The sequence below is a fragment of the Tenrec ecaudatus genome, chromosome 11, assembly GCF_050624435.1.
Source record: "Tenrec ecaudatus isolate mTenEca1 chromosome 11, mTenEca1.hap1, whole genome shotgun sequence".
Taxonomy (NCBI): domain Eukaryota; kingdom Metazoa; phylum Chordata; class Mammalia; order Afrosoricida; family Tenrecidae; genus Tenrec; species Tenrec ecaudatus.
The window spans coordinates 92,854,312-92,868,395 of NC_134540.1; the positions used below are offsets into that span (position 1 = coordinate 92,854,312).

General features: G+C 37.7%; 1 protein-coding gene across 1 annotated transcript in view; it reads right to left on the bottom strand.

Moving 5' to 3' along the window:
• The window catches only part of MYO16 (myosin XVI), a 599,120-nt gene that overhangs the window by 244,757 nt on the left and 340,279 nt on the right, over positions 1-14,084 (bottom strand). The window contains exon 20 of the mRNA XM_075562598.1: positions 6,603-6,675. Coding sequence (XP_075418713.1) covers positions 6,603-6,675 — 73 coding nt within the window. The remainder of the gene's footprint in view (positions 1-6,602; positions 6,676-14,084) is intronic.

The window sequence follows — 14,084 nt, forward strand, 5'->3', positions numbered from 1 at the left end:
AGCTCCGTTTCCCCATCAGCCTCAGAAGTGGGTTCGTGTCAAGCAATTTCCCAACATTAGGACATTTCATTAACAAATCTAGAGTCCAATTTTCTTATTACACGATATGATTTTTAAAATTGTAAGAAACAGATTTTTAAACCTTTTATTACACATGTTGTTGTCATATGTCACTAAGTTAGTCCTGAGCCCCACTCCCTGTCCTTGTATGTCCAAAAGAGGGCGGCATAGCCTGGTACCACCCCCACCTCACAATCACTGCCATGAATGAGCCCATTGTTTCAGCCACTGGGACAATCAATCTCATTGGTTCATCAAACATGAGGTATTTTACCAAAATAAGTGAGGCAATGCCTCGATATCCTCTCCTGGATATTTTGACTGTAGACAGATTGGTTTGTTCTTCTGAAGTCCATGAAATATTCAGTATTCTTCATCAAGATTTTAATTCAAAGACGTAAATTCTTCTTCAGTTTTCCTTATTCACTGCTCAGCTTGCACATGCTTACGAGGCTACTGAAAATCCTATGACTTGGGTCAGAAGCAACTTAGTTCCCAACGTAACATCTTTTGCTTTTAACACGTTAAAGGCATCTTTGCTACAGGTTTGTGAAAGGAAATCTGTTATTTGAATTCTTGACTGCAGCACCCATGGGCATTGACTGCGGATTCAAGTAAAATGAATCATTGACAAGTTCAATCAATTTCTCCTTTGTTCATGATATTGATTGTTGGTCTGGCTGTGAGGATTTCTGTTTTCTTGCTGCTGAAATATAATCCAACTGAAAGCTATAGTCTTTGATCTGCTTCAGGAAGTAATTCAGGTCCTGTTCATTTTCACCAAGTAAGGCTTGTCACGTAACCTTGACTGACAACCTTTTGTTCTTTGGATAGGTTCTGCACTTTTTGCCCAGTGAAGTTTTCTGCAATTCTCATTCCTTGAAATAGAATCTTTTTTGAGCCACATGATCAAATTTCTTTTCATAGTCTATGAATTACAAATAAACCCTTTCCAGTATTCTGTTTTTAGTCAAGGTTCATTAGACTTCAGCAATGATATTCCTTGTTCTATTTCCTTTTCTGAATCAGGTTGGAATTGCTGACAGTTATTTTTCCATGCACTGCTCCAACTGTTTTTGCAGTGTCTTCAACAATACCTTATTGTGTGATAGTAACTTTATTGTTCAATAAAATTAATCCAATAATTTTTGCACTCTGTTGAATAGCCTTCCTTTTGGAATGGGTACAAACACCCATCTCTTCCGGTCAGTTGACCAGGTAGCTGTCTTTCAAATTTCCTATCATAGATGAATGAGTGTCTCTAGCATTGGTTTGTGGAACCATTTAAACTGGTATTCCTTCAATTCCTGGACAGTTGTTGTTTGCCAAGATGGTCAATGCATTTTAAGCTACAACCATAGCATGGGTTATTGAAATCAGGATACCTTCTGAAATGGTGAAATAGAGACCCAATCTTTTTGGTTCCGTGACCCTATGCATTCCTTTTATCATCTTTTGATGCTTCCTCCTCATTGAATACTTTCCTTATAGATTCCTTCAGTTTTTCAATTCGAGGTTTGAATTTGTTTTCTGTTTGTTCTTCAGTTGAGACATTATGGGGATATTCTCATTTTGGGCTTTCTAACTCCAAGTCTTTGTACATTTCATTACGATATTTTGTCTTCTCCAGCCACTCTGACCTCTTCTGTTCAATCCCGATCTTTTAATTCATCACTTATTCCAGTTAAAGTTTTAAGCTCAAAAATAAGTTTTCAGGGTATCTTATGACAATTATCACGCAAAAATACTAAAAGCATAATTTCTTAAATTTATCAAATTTGATAAATTTAAGAAATGAAAATCTGAAGAATATCTATTGATTTTATTGGCATAACTCTTCGGGTCTTTGAATAGTCTCCATTTCTCTACTCATGTTTTTCTTTACCTATGATATATTGGAAAAACTCAGTTTGTCCTTTACACTGTTCCACATTTTAAAAACTGGCACACTGTATCTTGATGGTTCATTTTATTATGTTTTTACAATTCTTCTGCCTTTCCAATTAGCAGTTAGATGAAGAATTTCCATTAGATGCAGGCTTTCTGCTCCGTGTCTTCTATTCTTCCAGTCTTCCTGCTTCCCTCTCTCCTTTCCTTGCTATCAACTCCCTCCCATCCCCCCGCCTTACATGAACGCTTGATTGGTTTTGGTATATTCTCTCCCTTTTTGGAATCTATTCAGTCACTGCTAGGCATTGGCTAGAGTAATAGTAAGGAGCAGAAAAGTTGTTTGTACTAATTCTATTTTTCTCTTTCATTTATTAGGACTCCATGATCCTAAATCATGAAGTTACTTAGGGATGATTGGCATCTCTGTGATATTAAGTTTTTCTACCTAAGAATGCATTTTGCCATCAATTTCATATTCTTTGATAACCTTCGGGAGCTTGTTAGAGCTTCACAGAAACCATTCATGTGTTTTGGATAATGTAAACATAGTATTCCCCCCACCTTACAGCTAACAAGTTATAATGAAAATATACAAAAGCAATTAGTTTTTATTTGTGGATTTTATAACCTGATACAATGCCAACTGACCCCATCATGTGCAGGAGTCAACTTATTCACTCTTTGGGGGTCTTAGCTACCTAATGAAATATGGAGGCAAAGATGATTTTTACCTGGTCTTTGCATTTCTCATACCTATAACTGCCTTCCCGGTGACACTGAAATTTGTAAGAGGATGGACATCTATGTTTAATTTACCACCATTCAATTTACTAGACGTTATATATTTAGAACTCACTGGTTGCATAATTCTGAAGACAAGCATTGCCTTCAGTGTTTTAGAAAATATTTTCACTGTGCTGGAGATAAACTCTACATACTAAAATATATGAAAGGTTATGAAATTAAACTATTACCTAACAGAGACTGAGGTGACAAAATATATTTATAAATCAAGGTAATGAATTCAGACTGTACCATGTGGTACTTTGGGGCTCAGATTATTTAGTGTGTCTCCGTTGATATGTTGAACCAGTGCCAAGTTATAACTTTATAGATTTTACTTGAAACATTATCTTAATTACATATTGAATTGGAAAATGTTCAGTATAGAATTAATGCTTAAGAATGTGAAATAAAACTGGATCAGCATATTTCATTAGCTGGAGCAAATTTTCATTTAAGACTGTCAGACGCGTACATATTTTAGAGCTAATTGGTAGTAACTATGCTAGAGATGCTGCTGTTCTGGAATATTTCTTAATATTCACTCAAATTTGTCTCTGTTCTAATAATTAGGCAACCTTCGTATGGAGGAATAATTGCAAAAGTGACATCGATTTATTACTGCAGTTCTGTTCTTTAAAATTCCAACTGAAAATGTATTCATTAAACTGTACCAGTTACAATCTCAGGTTCTCAGGAGTGGCATTCTAGCGAGCAATTGATAGGTGGGATAATAAGCCCAAGATAGAATAAAAAATATTTACAATAGCACTCATATTTTCAAAGTCTGATTCTGAATACAGCCTTTCTTTTTAAATATTTTATTGAAACTTTGCAATAGAATAAAAAAATAACGTTCAATTTCTATAACCATTTTTGGAATTGCGACTTGTAAATTTCAAACCAGAGACCTTAAAAAACCCACATATAAATTTATGGATCTATTAAATCTGATGTAAAAAGATATCTGGTATAATCACAAGGAAAATAGGTTTATATTTCTAAGTTTATATTTTTCTAAAAGAATAATACAAACATGCTAAGAAATAAACAAAAATATTTTAGTGTTCGTGATTTGTATATAAGAATTTGTTTTGAGATTATATTCATAAATCCATAAAATTTGCTTTCTGTGTTTAATAAAGATTCGTTCTTTACACTTGAAAAGAAAAAGATCTTATTCCTTGGCATGTATATTATACCTACAGCCTTAGAATTTTAAGATACAGAATTTAAACAATTAATAAAGAGGCTAGAAATAATTATTTTTATTTACATATTTATAATGAAAGCAGTATATTTAAATATTAAAATAGCTTATATATTCTATGGAGAACTCAGGCCTGAATGTTTGCCACAGAGCATGGTCTTAAAAAGAAATAAAGGAGAGAGCCTTTGAGATGATTAGGACATTACTTCCAATCTATGATAAGTTAGAAAAATGTAAAGAACAGAAAACCATGTCCAGTTTCCTGTGTTTTGGAATTATTAGTGGATTACTCATAAAATTATGGCATCTTAAAACAATAACCAAACTGAGACAAGAATAAAAATATCCTCTAAATAAGCCTTTTTTAAGTTAAATAAATTTGGGGGTTATGTGTCAGTTGTTAGTAGCGATTCTATAAATAATCAGCATACCACTATTCCACCTGGCATGCCCTGAGATGGATAAACAAGTGACTCACACTGAAGACACGAGACCTTGCCATTTCTAAGACCAGAATGCAAGAAATCAATACTTCTGGTGTACCACATCTCAATGCTGGAGCGGAGAAACACATGGTAAGAAGAGGCAGGTGGTAGACCTGTAGGGTGTATTTTCTTTTCAATCAAATACATTTTTATCAAATTAAAAAAATAGAAATATCCCCTGATGAAACTTACTATGGTACATTGAGAAATATAATTTCAGTTCCTCAATGACTATCTTATGTTTTTGATTGCTTTCCATTTCAATATTGTGTTTGCTTTTAAACTGAATTAATCAGATTATATAAATTATTCCTGTGCCCCCCCAAAAAAAAACAGTGAGGTAAAACTTCAGATTTAAATAAACTCTCCATTAAATTAATGCATTACATTTCATAAAACATGTTTGCTACAACAATACTTAATTTAATCTACTCATTAAGTAAGGTAGTAATGGTAAATTAATAAAAAGCTACTGACAAAAATTTGTGGATTTCACTTGTTCTATCCAGGATCCTTAATAAAAGTTAACTATTGTTGTTATTATTATTATTTTATTATTATTATTATTTGAGTCTCTTAATACATTCAATTGTTTACCAAAAGTTTGAAGATGTGAGTCAACACAGAAACCTTTCAGAAGAAATACCTCTCAATTTACTTAGATCTAAACAAACAACAGAAAAAAACTAATTCACTGTAAGACACAGCCCCTGCGGTTTCCCAGGTGGTGATAATGCATGGGCGTCAAAAGCCTCATCTTTCTACCATGGAGCAGCTGGTGGTCTTGCAGTTAGCAGGACAGCCAGCTATGCCAGTTCATCGACTTCCCCAACCAATCAGGGACAATCTTCTGGAGCACAATCCTCCTCCGGCACATGGGGCTGCTCTGAACCAGTCTGTAGTCTATTGACTGCTCTTCTGTTGACCTCTTGCTAGTATTTAGCATTGTTTTTCTTACAGCAAAAAGCAAATTAAGAAACATTTGAAGACACCCCTTAAAAAAAACCTAATTCTTAGATATAAAAGTAAGAGAGGAAAATAAAGATACTCTCTTTGGTCTTATTTGAAAGTGGGCTTTTTGTACAGTTTTGCAAAGCACATGGTTCATGCTGATTCATTCTGGAGCAGGTGATTTAAGATCTGCCCACAGGAAGATGCACTATTTTTCTGGAAGTAAAAGCAGCTCAGCTTTAACACATTTTGAAGCATTCCCATTTATAGCAGCAGCTATCCACCTATTCCTGTATATGACAATGTTCTAGTTAACTCAAGGCGATTGCCTGTGATTCTATTCTGATTTAATCGCACAGCTGTATGGACATATTATTATTCCCATTTCAAAGAGGAAGACATGAACGGTCACATATTCACCTAAACTAGAAGTCCCAATTCCAGTTAATTCTTTATCTAGTCCTTTGCTAGCTATAGCTCCCTACAAGAAAAAAAGCTAAACATAAGATACAAGTAATAAAAGTTCCCCCAAACACTCCATATTTTCACCGTTTCCCAATTTTCTTCCACTAATTTATTTTTGTTCTCTGCCGGCTGAGGCAGGTTCTGTGTCTAATCTCTCACTTACCTTTTAACTAGTAGATGTATCTAATATGGTAAAGCTATTCTTGAATTAATTCTAAAATCTCCAACATATTAGGGTGCTTTCCTAAATGTCTTAAATTATGAATGAAATAAAGTTACCAAAGCATCTTTAAGGTAATTTAGTGGAATTCCAATAGTCACATGTGTGAATGTCACATAGAGGGGAATGCACAAACAGCATCTATTGCGTCCACTGAGATTTTTGGCCAAAGCTTCTAAAGATCTGTGCTCTCCTTTCAAATCAAGAGATTCCTTTACGCTCTTGCATTCTTGAAATAGAGTTTCCATAAGCACAACACAGATATTCATCTAATATCATTTTTACATGTATGTGTCTACTTTTATTTTTAAAAGAGATTATACTTCTATTTATCTAAAAAGCCACCTATCAGGTCACATTAAAATAAGGAATATATCAACAACTGAGGAAGATTCATTTAAAGGCATAAAAGCAGAATATCTCTTTAAATGCCGCATTTGCAGGTAATTACACTAGTACTCTTCATTGAATGAAACACTAATTTACAACACTCTATAAAAATGAAAGTACATGCGATTTTCAAAGAAATCCTACTTACTTGTTCAAATTCATTCTTTTGAAATTCTTCAAAACCAAAGATGTCCAATATTCCAATAGTCAATGTTTGCATGCTTAAAAACAATGAAATAAAAAAGAATGAGAGGATATACTCAGTGTTCTTACATGAGCCCCTGGTTTTTGCACTTCAGGTCATTGAAGCCCAGCCACTTAGCAAACAACAATACCAACAAAAAACCCACAATTGCTGCTGCTTTGAATCGCACACAGCTATATCCACTGATTTCTCAATTAGTAATGGATGGGTGCGTCGCTGAGAGGGTTCTTGTGCCAGTCGACTCACAATGGCTGGCTTTTCCCAAAAGAACCTGAAACTACATTACAAGTGGGTCAAGGGGTCAATATTGGTATCATTTTTGGTAACACAAACAGTAAGACTAGGGCTTTCTTCCTCCCAGCTAAGAACAGTAAATATTAGGTCATAATTAAGTCACATGCCTGTTTTGTGAAATATATTTTAGTCACTTCAAAAATTACAACCTTTACAAAAGCTTATAAAGGAAGAAAATGCAACATTAGGGTAAACTGAATAACTTGTCTCTTTTATTTTCCAATGGAGATACCTTAATCTGTGTTAGAATTCACTATAGGATCACTGTGAAGAAATGACTCTGCTTTTGATACCGGATGATGAAAACCACAGACCTCTAGCTCTACATGGTGATTGAGGTAGGGTATAAAGAAAACCTTAGTGTAATAGTTTTCTCTCTCTCTCTCTTTCTCTCTCTCTCTCTCTCTCTCTCTCTCTCTCTCTCTCTCTCTCTCTCTCTCTCTCTCTCTCTCTCTCTTTCTGTGAGTGTGTGTGTGTGGTGGTGGTGGTTGCAGGGCAACATAACAGGGAAGACTGTGCCAGGGATGGGCTACGATGGGGAGAATGCTTAGAGACTGTTCTTTGTACAGAAAACTCCCAAATATCATTGTGAATGAGGAGGAGTGTAGAGTGAGGACTGAAAGCCCTTCTGTAGGCAACTGGGCATTCTCTTACAAAAGGGTCGCTGGGAGGAGAGGAGCCAGTCAGGGTGCAGTATAGCAACAATGAAACATAGAGCTTTCCTCTAGTTCTTTAATGTTTCCTCCTCACTCCCTCCTCCACCACTATCATGATCCAATTCTACCTTACAAATCCAGCTAGACCATAGGATGTAGACTGATACAGGTCAGAGCTGGAAACACAGGGAATCCAGGACAGATAAACTCCCTCAGGGGCAGTCGTAAGAGTGGTGATACCAGGAGGGTAGAGGGAAGGTGGGGTAGAAAGGACGAACTGATCACAAGGTTTTACTTATAACGCCCTCCCTGGGGGACGAACAACAGAAAAGTGAGTAAAGGCATATGTTGGACAGTGTAAGACATGACAAAATAATAATAATTTATAAATTATCAAGGGTTCATGAGGGAGCTGGAGTGGGAAGGGGAAAAATGAGGAGCTGATACCAAGGGATCAAGTAGAAAGCAAATGTTTTGAGAATGATGATGACAACAAATGTACAAATGTGCTTGACACAAGGCCATTTGGGAGCCTACATACCCTTTCTCATGTGCTTCTTAATGCTCTGTTTACAGCAGATGATCAGTGATCACGGTAAAAACTCAATCATTAAACAAAAGGAAGTTTGAAAGTATTTCTGCCTTCAAAGTTAGGAAGGCCAGATGAAATTCCTTTATTAGCTTAGATGAGCAACCAGTGGGTGGTGTACATGCAGTTACTGGTTATGAGTGCTCAGGATCACAAACTAGAGCCGCATCATAACCCATGGATTGCTTATCAGAATAATGATGATAATGGCCTTCTTCTGACAGAAGTATGGGCATATTCCTTTGAAATTTTTCTAAGAAAATATCCAATGCCTCCCAATCTAACATAATTGTGGAATGGATGCATGAAGGCACTCCACCAGGTTTGTGGAAAAATCATCTTTTAAACCTACATTTTCATGAACTTTTAAAAGTGCCCCGCCCCCCATGTCTCTGAAAAGCTTTTAAAAAGAAAGCAAAAGCTCTAGAATGAAAATTAGCTGGTGTTTAATACCGTCCTGATATTTAGGACAGCTTATCACTAAATTGTGGGGGACAGTGATATCTCTGTCCACCAGTTCCCTTTCTACCCACTTAAGTGTATACTTTGGATGTCGAATCATGTCAACTTGGTTTTTTTTGAATACACACATGCACACACATTATTCCCCCCCCCTTTTAGTTATATATACCTCCATGCATTAAAACCTTTAAAAATTTCTGCCTGGGCTATGTGTAAATGTTTGTTTTTGTAAGCGTGAAATTCTCCACATTTTAATGTACATCAAGAACTTGTTCATACAACTGTGGTCTCGAGCAATAATGTGAAGAACCTTTAAAATTACACAATGCTGTACATAATATGTATGAAGAATTGGTTCCACCAGACAGCCCTTTTTTCCCTTGTATTAAATCTTTTAAACACCAGCTTCATTAATTTATATACCTGTATTTCTCAACAGAATTCTTGTACTCCCCCCAGGTACTTAATTCTAGATGAATCTGAATAGCTGAATGCCAGCACCCTACACCCTGTATTGGACATTGGGAGCGCCATCATACAAAGTTAGGGCAGTGATTATTACTTGTTTCACTCCCTACGTCCACGAACAGCTTGACTTTTTAAAACACTTCTTCTGACAAGCTCAAGGAATGGGCAAATCTGAAACGTCTGGATCCTCAGAGGTTTCAGTGTGGAGAATGGATCTGCCCAAGAGTCAGCTCAAACCAAACAGCATGGTGACCAGGTAGACCATGTGACACAGACCTCCCTCTCTCGAATCACTTCATCTGTAGAGCACTGGATTGATTGGCATCATAAGACCTGTACTTACGGATTTAGAAATCTTCTGTAAAATTGTAGTTTTAAAATTGTTAGATTTCCTTAATAATTTTTAATAATGGCAAGGTAATTTTCAAGTGTGGAATTTAAAAGAAAACAAAAGCAAAAAAAATGTACAATGGAAAGGGTATGTAGGCTCCCAAATGGATGGATTGTGATAAGAATTGTAGGAGCCCCCAAGAAAATGATTTAGAAAAACAAAAGAAAGAAAAAAACTCCCAAATGAGAGAGCATTTTAAAATGTTGACCACCAGAAAGGTATGTTCCCGTTCCTTATCCGTTTATACTGTTGTTAGATGAATAAAGATCCCAAAAGCCAAATCCGTTGACATTGAATTGACTTCAACCCATAGCTACCACGTGTATGTAGGCTTTTTGAGCTGTATCTTACGGAGCAGACAGAGTTATTTGAATTGAATTATAGGTTATTTAAGAAAGCCCTGAGAATAATAACTGGTATATAATTCTCCAATAAGCAGTTATTGTGTTTTAACACTTGTTTCTCAGAACCTACATATAACTGAAGGGCATGGTTAATAGAAGGACGATAAAGGAGTAATCCCCCCAAACCAAGCCCATTGTCCTCATGTTAAATGTGACACTTAGCACAGGGAGCTAAAGGACCACCCCGTAGGTTTTCCATGCTACAATCATTATGGAAACCGACTCCCACATCCCTCTCCTGCAGAGAAACCTGGTGTTTCAAACTGCTGACCCACCATGCCACCAAGGACACATAGATGAACATGTCAATATCACGGAAATGACAAATATTTTAAAGTGGGCTAAGATATATGCCTCATAGGATAACTGTAGCCATATTTCATCTATGAGGTAGGACATTTAAAACTATGTGCTACACAGTGCTCAATAAACTGCTCTAGTTTGGGTTCTTATCACTGCAATTTTTTATGTAGCCAGGCCAATAACTGCAGTTTTTCCTTGACTGATGTGGTCTTTCCACTCTTCGGTTCCTGTAAAGATTGAGGCTCAGCAACCCCAGTGGAGAAGTTCTATGCTGTTCTCTGTGGGGTCGTGACAAATCAGACCGGCATGGGGTTTGGTTTCAGACCTATCTCCGTGGAGAGAAGTTCGAGAGAGGATTGAAGGCAGGATTGAAGTTGGTGTTTGCACAACACTAGGCAGAATGAGGGAGCCCAATGACTGTGCATTACATGCTCTGCTCACCATCCCTATCTGATTCAACTTGCCGGAAACAGCAAACTATTTCCTTAATTTATAGAATGTTTTCAGACAACAATAAGTCTTACATTAAATATATTTAGAGCAAAGAGCAAAAGGTAGGGACTCCCATAGATATGTGCCATCTTGTTATCACAACCCTCTGTTCCCAGTTCTCATCATAGACTGGAGAAAATCCTTAGAAGATTTTGATAAACTAAGGAATAACTGGAGTTAACCTCACAATAAGTGCACCTTGCCAATTAAAACAAGAAGAAAAAATAAGAGAGATAAATCAGGTGCTTGATAATCAGCAAATAGCTCTTATGGATTGGTTGGTGTCCTCCCAAATGCAACATTCCTACAAATTCCACCTCGTTTGGAAACAGGTTATTTGCAGACATATTTGGTAAACATGAAATGAGAGTGGAGTAGGGCGGGCCTTACTAGAATATGGCCGATGTCATCCTACAACGAGACAGCAGGGAAAGACGGCCACATGAAGAGAACAGGGGGAGAGAGAGCGAGAGCGAGAGAGAGAGAGACAGAGAGAGAGAGAGACAGAGACAGAGAATGCCAAGAGCCACAGAATCTCAAGGGACCAGGAGCTAAGAGAGAGACATCAGAAGACATTCCCTAAGATCCTCAGACAGAGTCAACCCCAATTCTCACTCCTCGGCTCCCTACGGGTCAGAGGGCAGAGTGGTAATGTTCTTCATGGGCCTCTGAGGCTTGAAATCTCTATGGGAGCAGATAGCTTCTTCCTTCTGCCACAGAATGGAGAGTTCAACCTTGAGATCTTGAGATAGACAGCCCCATGCATGACCCACTGTGCCACCAGGGCTCCTAAAAAATGCCATGTCAAACACACACACACACACACACACACACACACACACACACACACACACACACACATTGACTTGGTTCTCATTGATGCTGACTCCAGAGGACAGGGCTAGAACTGCTCGCATGGGTTTCCAGCTCTTTACAGGAGTCATGGCCGGTGGCTTTGAACTGCTGACATTAAGGCTAGCGGTCCAGTACAATGCGTAACCACCATACTGCGAGGGCCTCGCCCGAAACTTCCAGGGATTGTCCACCATTAACTTTTAGATCCATGCAGCTGCTCCTGAGGGCAGTATGTCTGGACAAGACGGCTTACGTCTTGCATACATTTATATTCAACTCTTAAGCAGTCTAAAGTTCCACTAGTCTATGATCCCAAAAGGCTGACTCAGCGCTGGCTCAATTTAAGGATTTTGTGCCAAGCAGGATTATGCTGCCTTCTAAACTCACCAAACTACTTCAAAACTCACCAGGCATGGTTGGGAACCAAGACAGACTCCTCAACATCACTAGATTTCCCTGCCAAACAAAATCTGATAATGCATGATCCGAGTGGATATTCTCTTAATTCCCCATACCTACATGCAAGAAAGCAAGTTCAAAGTGGACAGATACCAGGACACTTAACCTTGTGTCTACTATCAAAGGGGTTGCCTTTTACTAATAGCCTTATGCAAATTAGGTCGCTTTCCTGAGTGTCAGGAGAGCTTGCAGGTGAATTCCAAGGCAGAATTGTAACTAAAAGAGACCATATCATTAATATGTTCATGTTACCTACAGGATTGAAATCCACGTGACCGGGGGACCTCTCTCTGCACCTCCTTGCCAGAATTTGGATGTGGAGTTAAATACATGAGTAATGGAAGTCAAGGTATCAATAAAGGAATAGCAATCAGGCTGATGGTTCCGGCGGATGGACATTTTGCTGGCTGAAAGTTTTCTAACTCTCCTGCCAAGGTTGCAATTGCAACTACAGACCCATATTTCATCGCATCATAAATGATGAAATAAAGTTCTTAAAAAAAGAAAGAAAAAAAGGAACATGCGCTGTCTGTCGGCAGCTGCAAAAGCAAATCTCAGAATGCCTTCAACTTGCATTTGGTTGTTCTGACAAGGCTTTTTTCTTACCATATCATTCTTAATTGCACTTTAATTGTGTTGCCAGACATAGTTTTGATCCCGCCTCCAAATGAAAACTTCAAAGATCAATAAACAATTAAAGGAATGTTCTTTCCCCAAAATTTATGCTGCTCTAAATTGCAAATTCACAATTTACCTTCCACAATGCTAACCAGGACCTTTGGATGTTGTTTTGCTCACCCACGCAGGCCTTGCTGAGCTCACTTACTTTCTCTACTTGCCAACCTCTGAGAAGTAAGAGTGGTCGTGTGATCATTGATGTTTGTTCACTCTCCCCTGCCTTCTCCCAAATTGCTATTCCATCACTATAGCATGTGCGACCAGCTAGCATCGGCTGTTTCTGTCAAGGAAGGAGCCCCTGGGAGGGGAAAAGAGCTAAGCACTGGGCTGCCAATGGATAAGCTAGGGGTTGACAGCCAGGGATGGGGTTCAGGCAATTTAGCAACCAGTTTGCTGCCCCCTTGATCTTTTTAAATATAATAACTAAATAAATAATCCCCTGAAAGTTAGCTTTTTTAGTTCATACAGTTGATACCGAAATAAGAAAAATGAAAGAGGTATGTACAATTAGATTTTGTTATAAGAAAGACTTTTAAAATGTTGAAAATATTAAATAATACTTCATGTAAAACAATAAACCTCTTAAGTAAGATATTTCCATATTGCTTCTTCATTGGTGTCCAGCATTTAAAGAATATTTGCAATATTCTTTAAAAAAAATTCATCGGCTGTGTGATTTATCCTGAATCATCTTTTCACTGTAGAAGTAGGATGTCATTTCTTTAGAGGTAGGTAAACTGGACAATAGTCATTGTGTTTGATGTATTAGACAGGCAATTTCTCGTCTCTGAACATACTGTGTTTGTCTTTGAAAAACCCCTTTCTGCTTCTGCTGAAGGTAAAGCAATTGTTCTGAGCACAGGTTTAGCTTTGTGAACACTTTCAGGGACTGCATCCTCACTGACAGCATCTCGGGGGAAGAGGGGGCGAAACAGAGCTGAAAGGAATGACCGTGTGTCCCTTTCTGGCTGTTTGGCCTTTTCTTTCTTAAGTTCTATGCTTGGTTACTGATGTAACAAAGGCAAGAGAATTAAAATGCAATATTTCATCAAAAGTATAATGAGTTTTATGAAATGAATATTACAGCGTAGTTCCATCTAATTTTGTGTACTTATGGATAGAATGAACGTTAAAACCGACATTGAGAATATGCTGTTGTGCGGGGGCATGTTACAAAAGAGAGTAAAGGATGTAAATTTGTGTTTTCTGCTTTAGAGAGAGCACTAATAACAAGCACCATTTTAACCTCAGATTCACTGAAATCAACAAAAAATCAGGTATCAGCTCAGCCGAACCAGTGTGAGCCAGCTGAATCCCACTACTGTTTAAATCTACCCAGAGAGACGCCTAAGAGGAAAGGGTGGGCAATCTAAT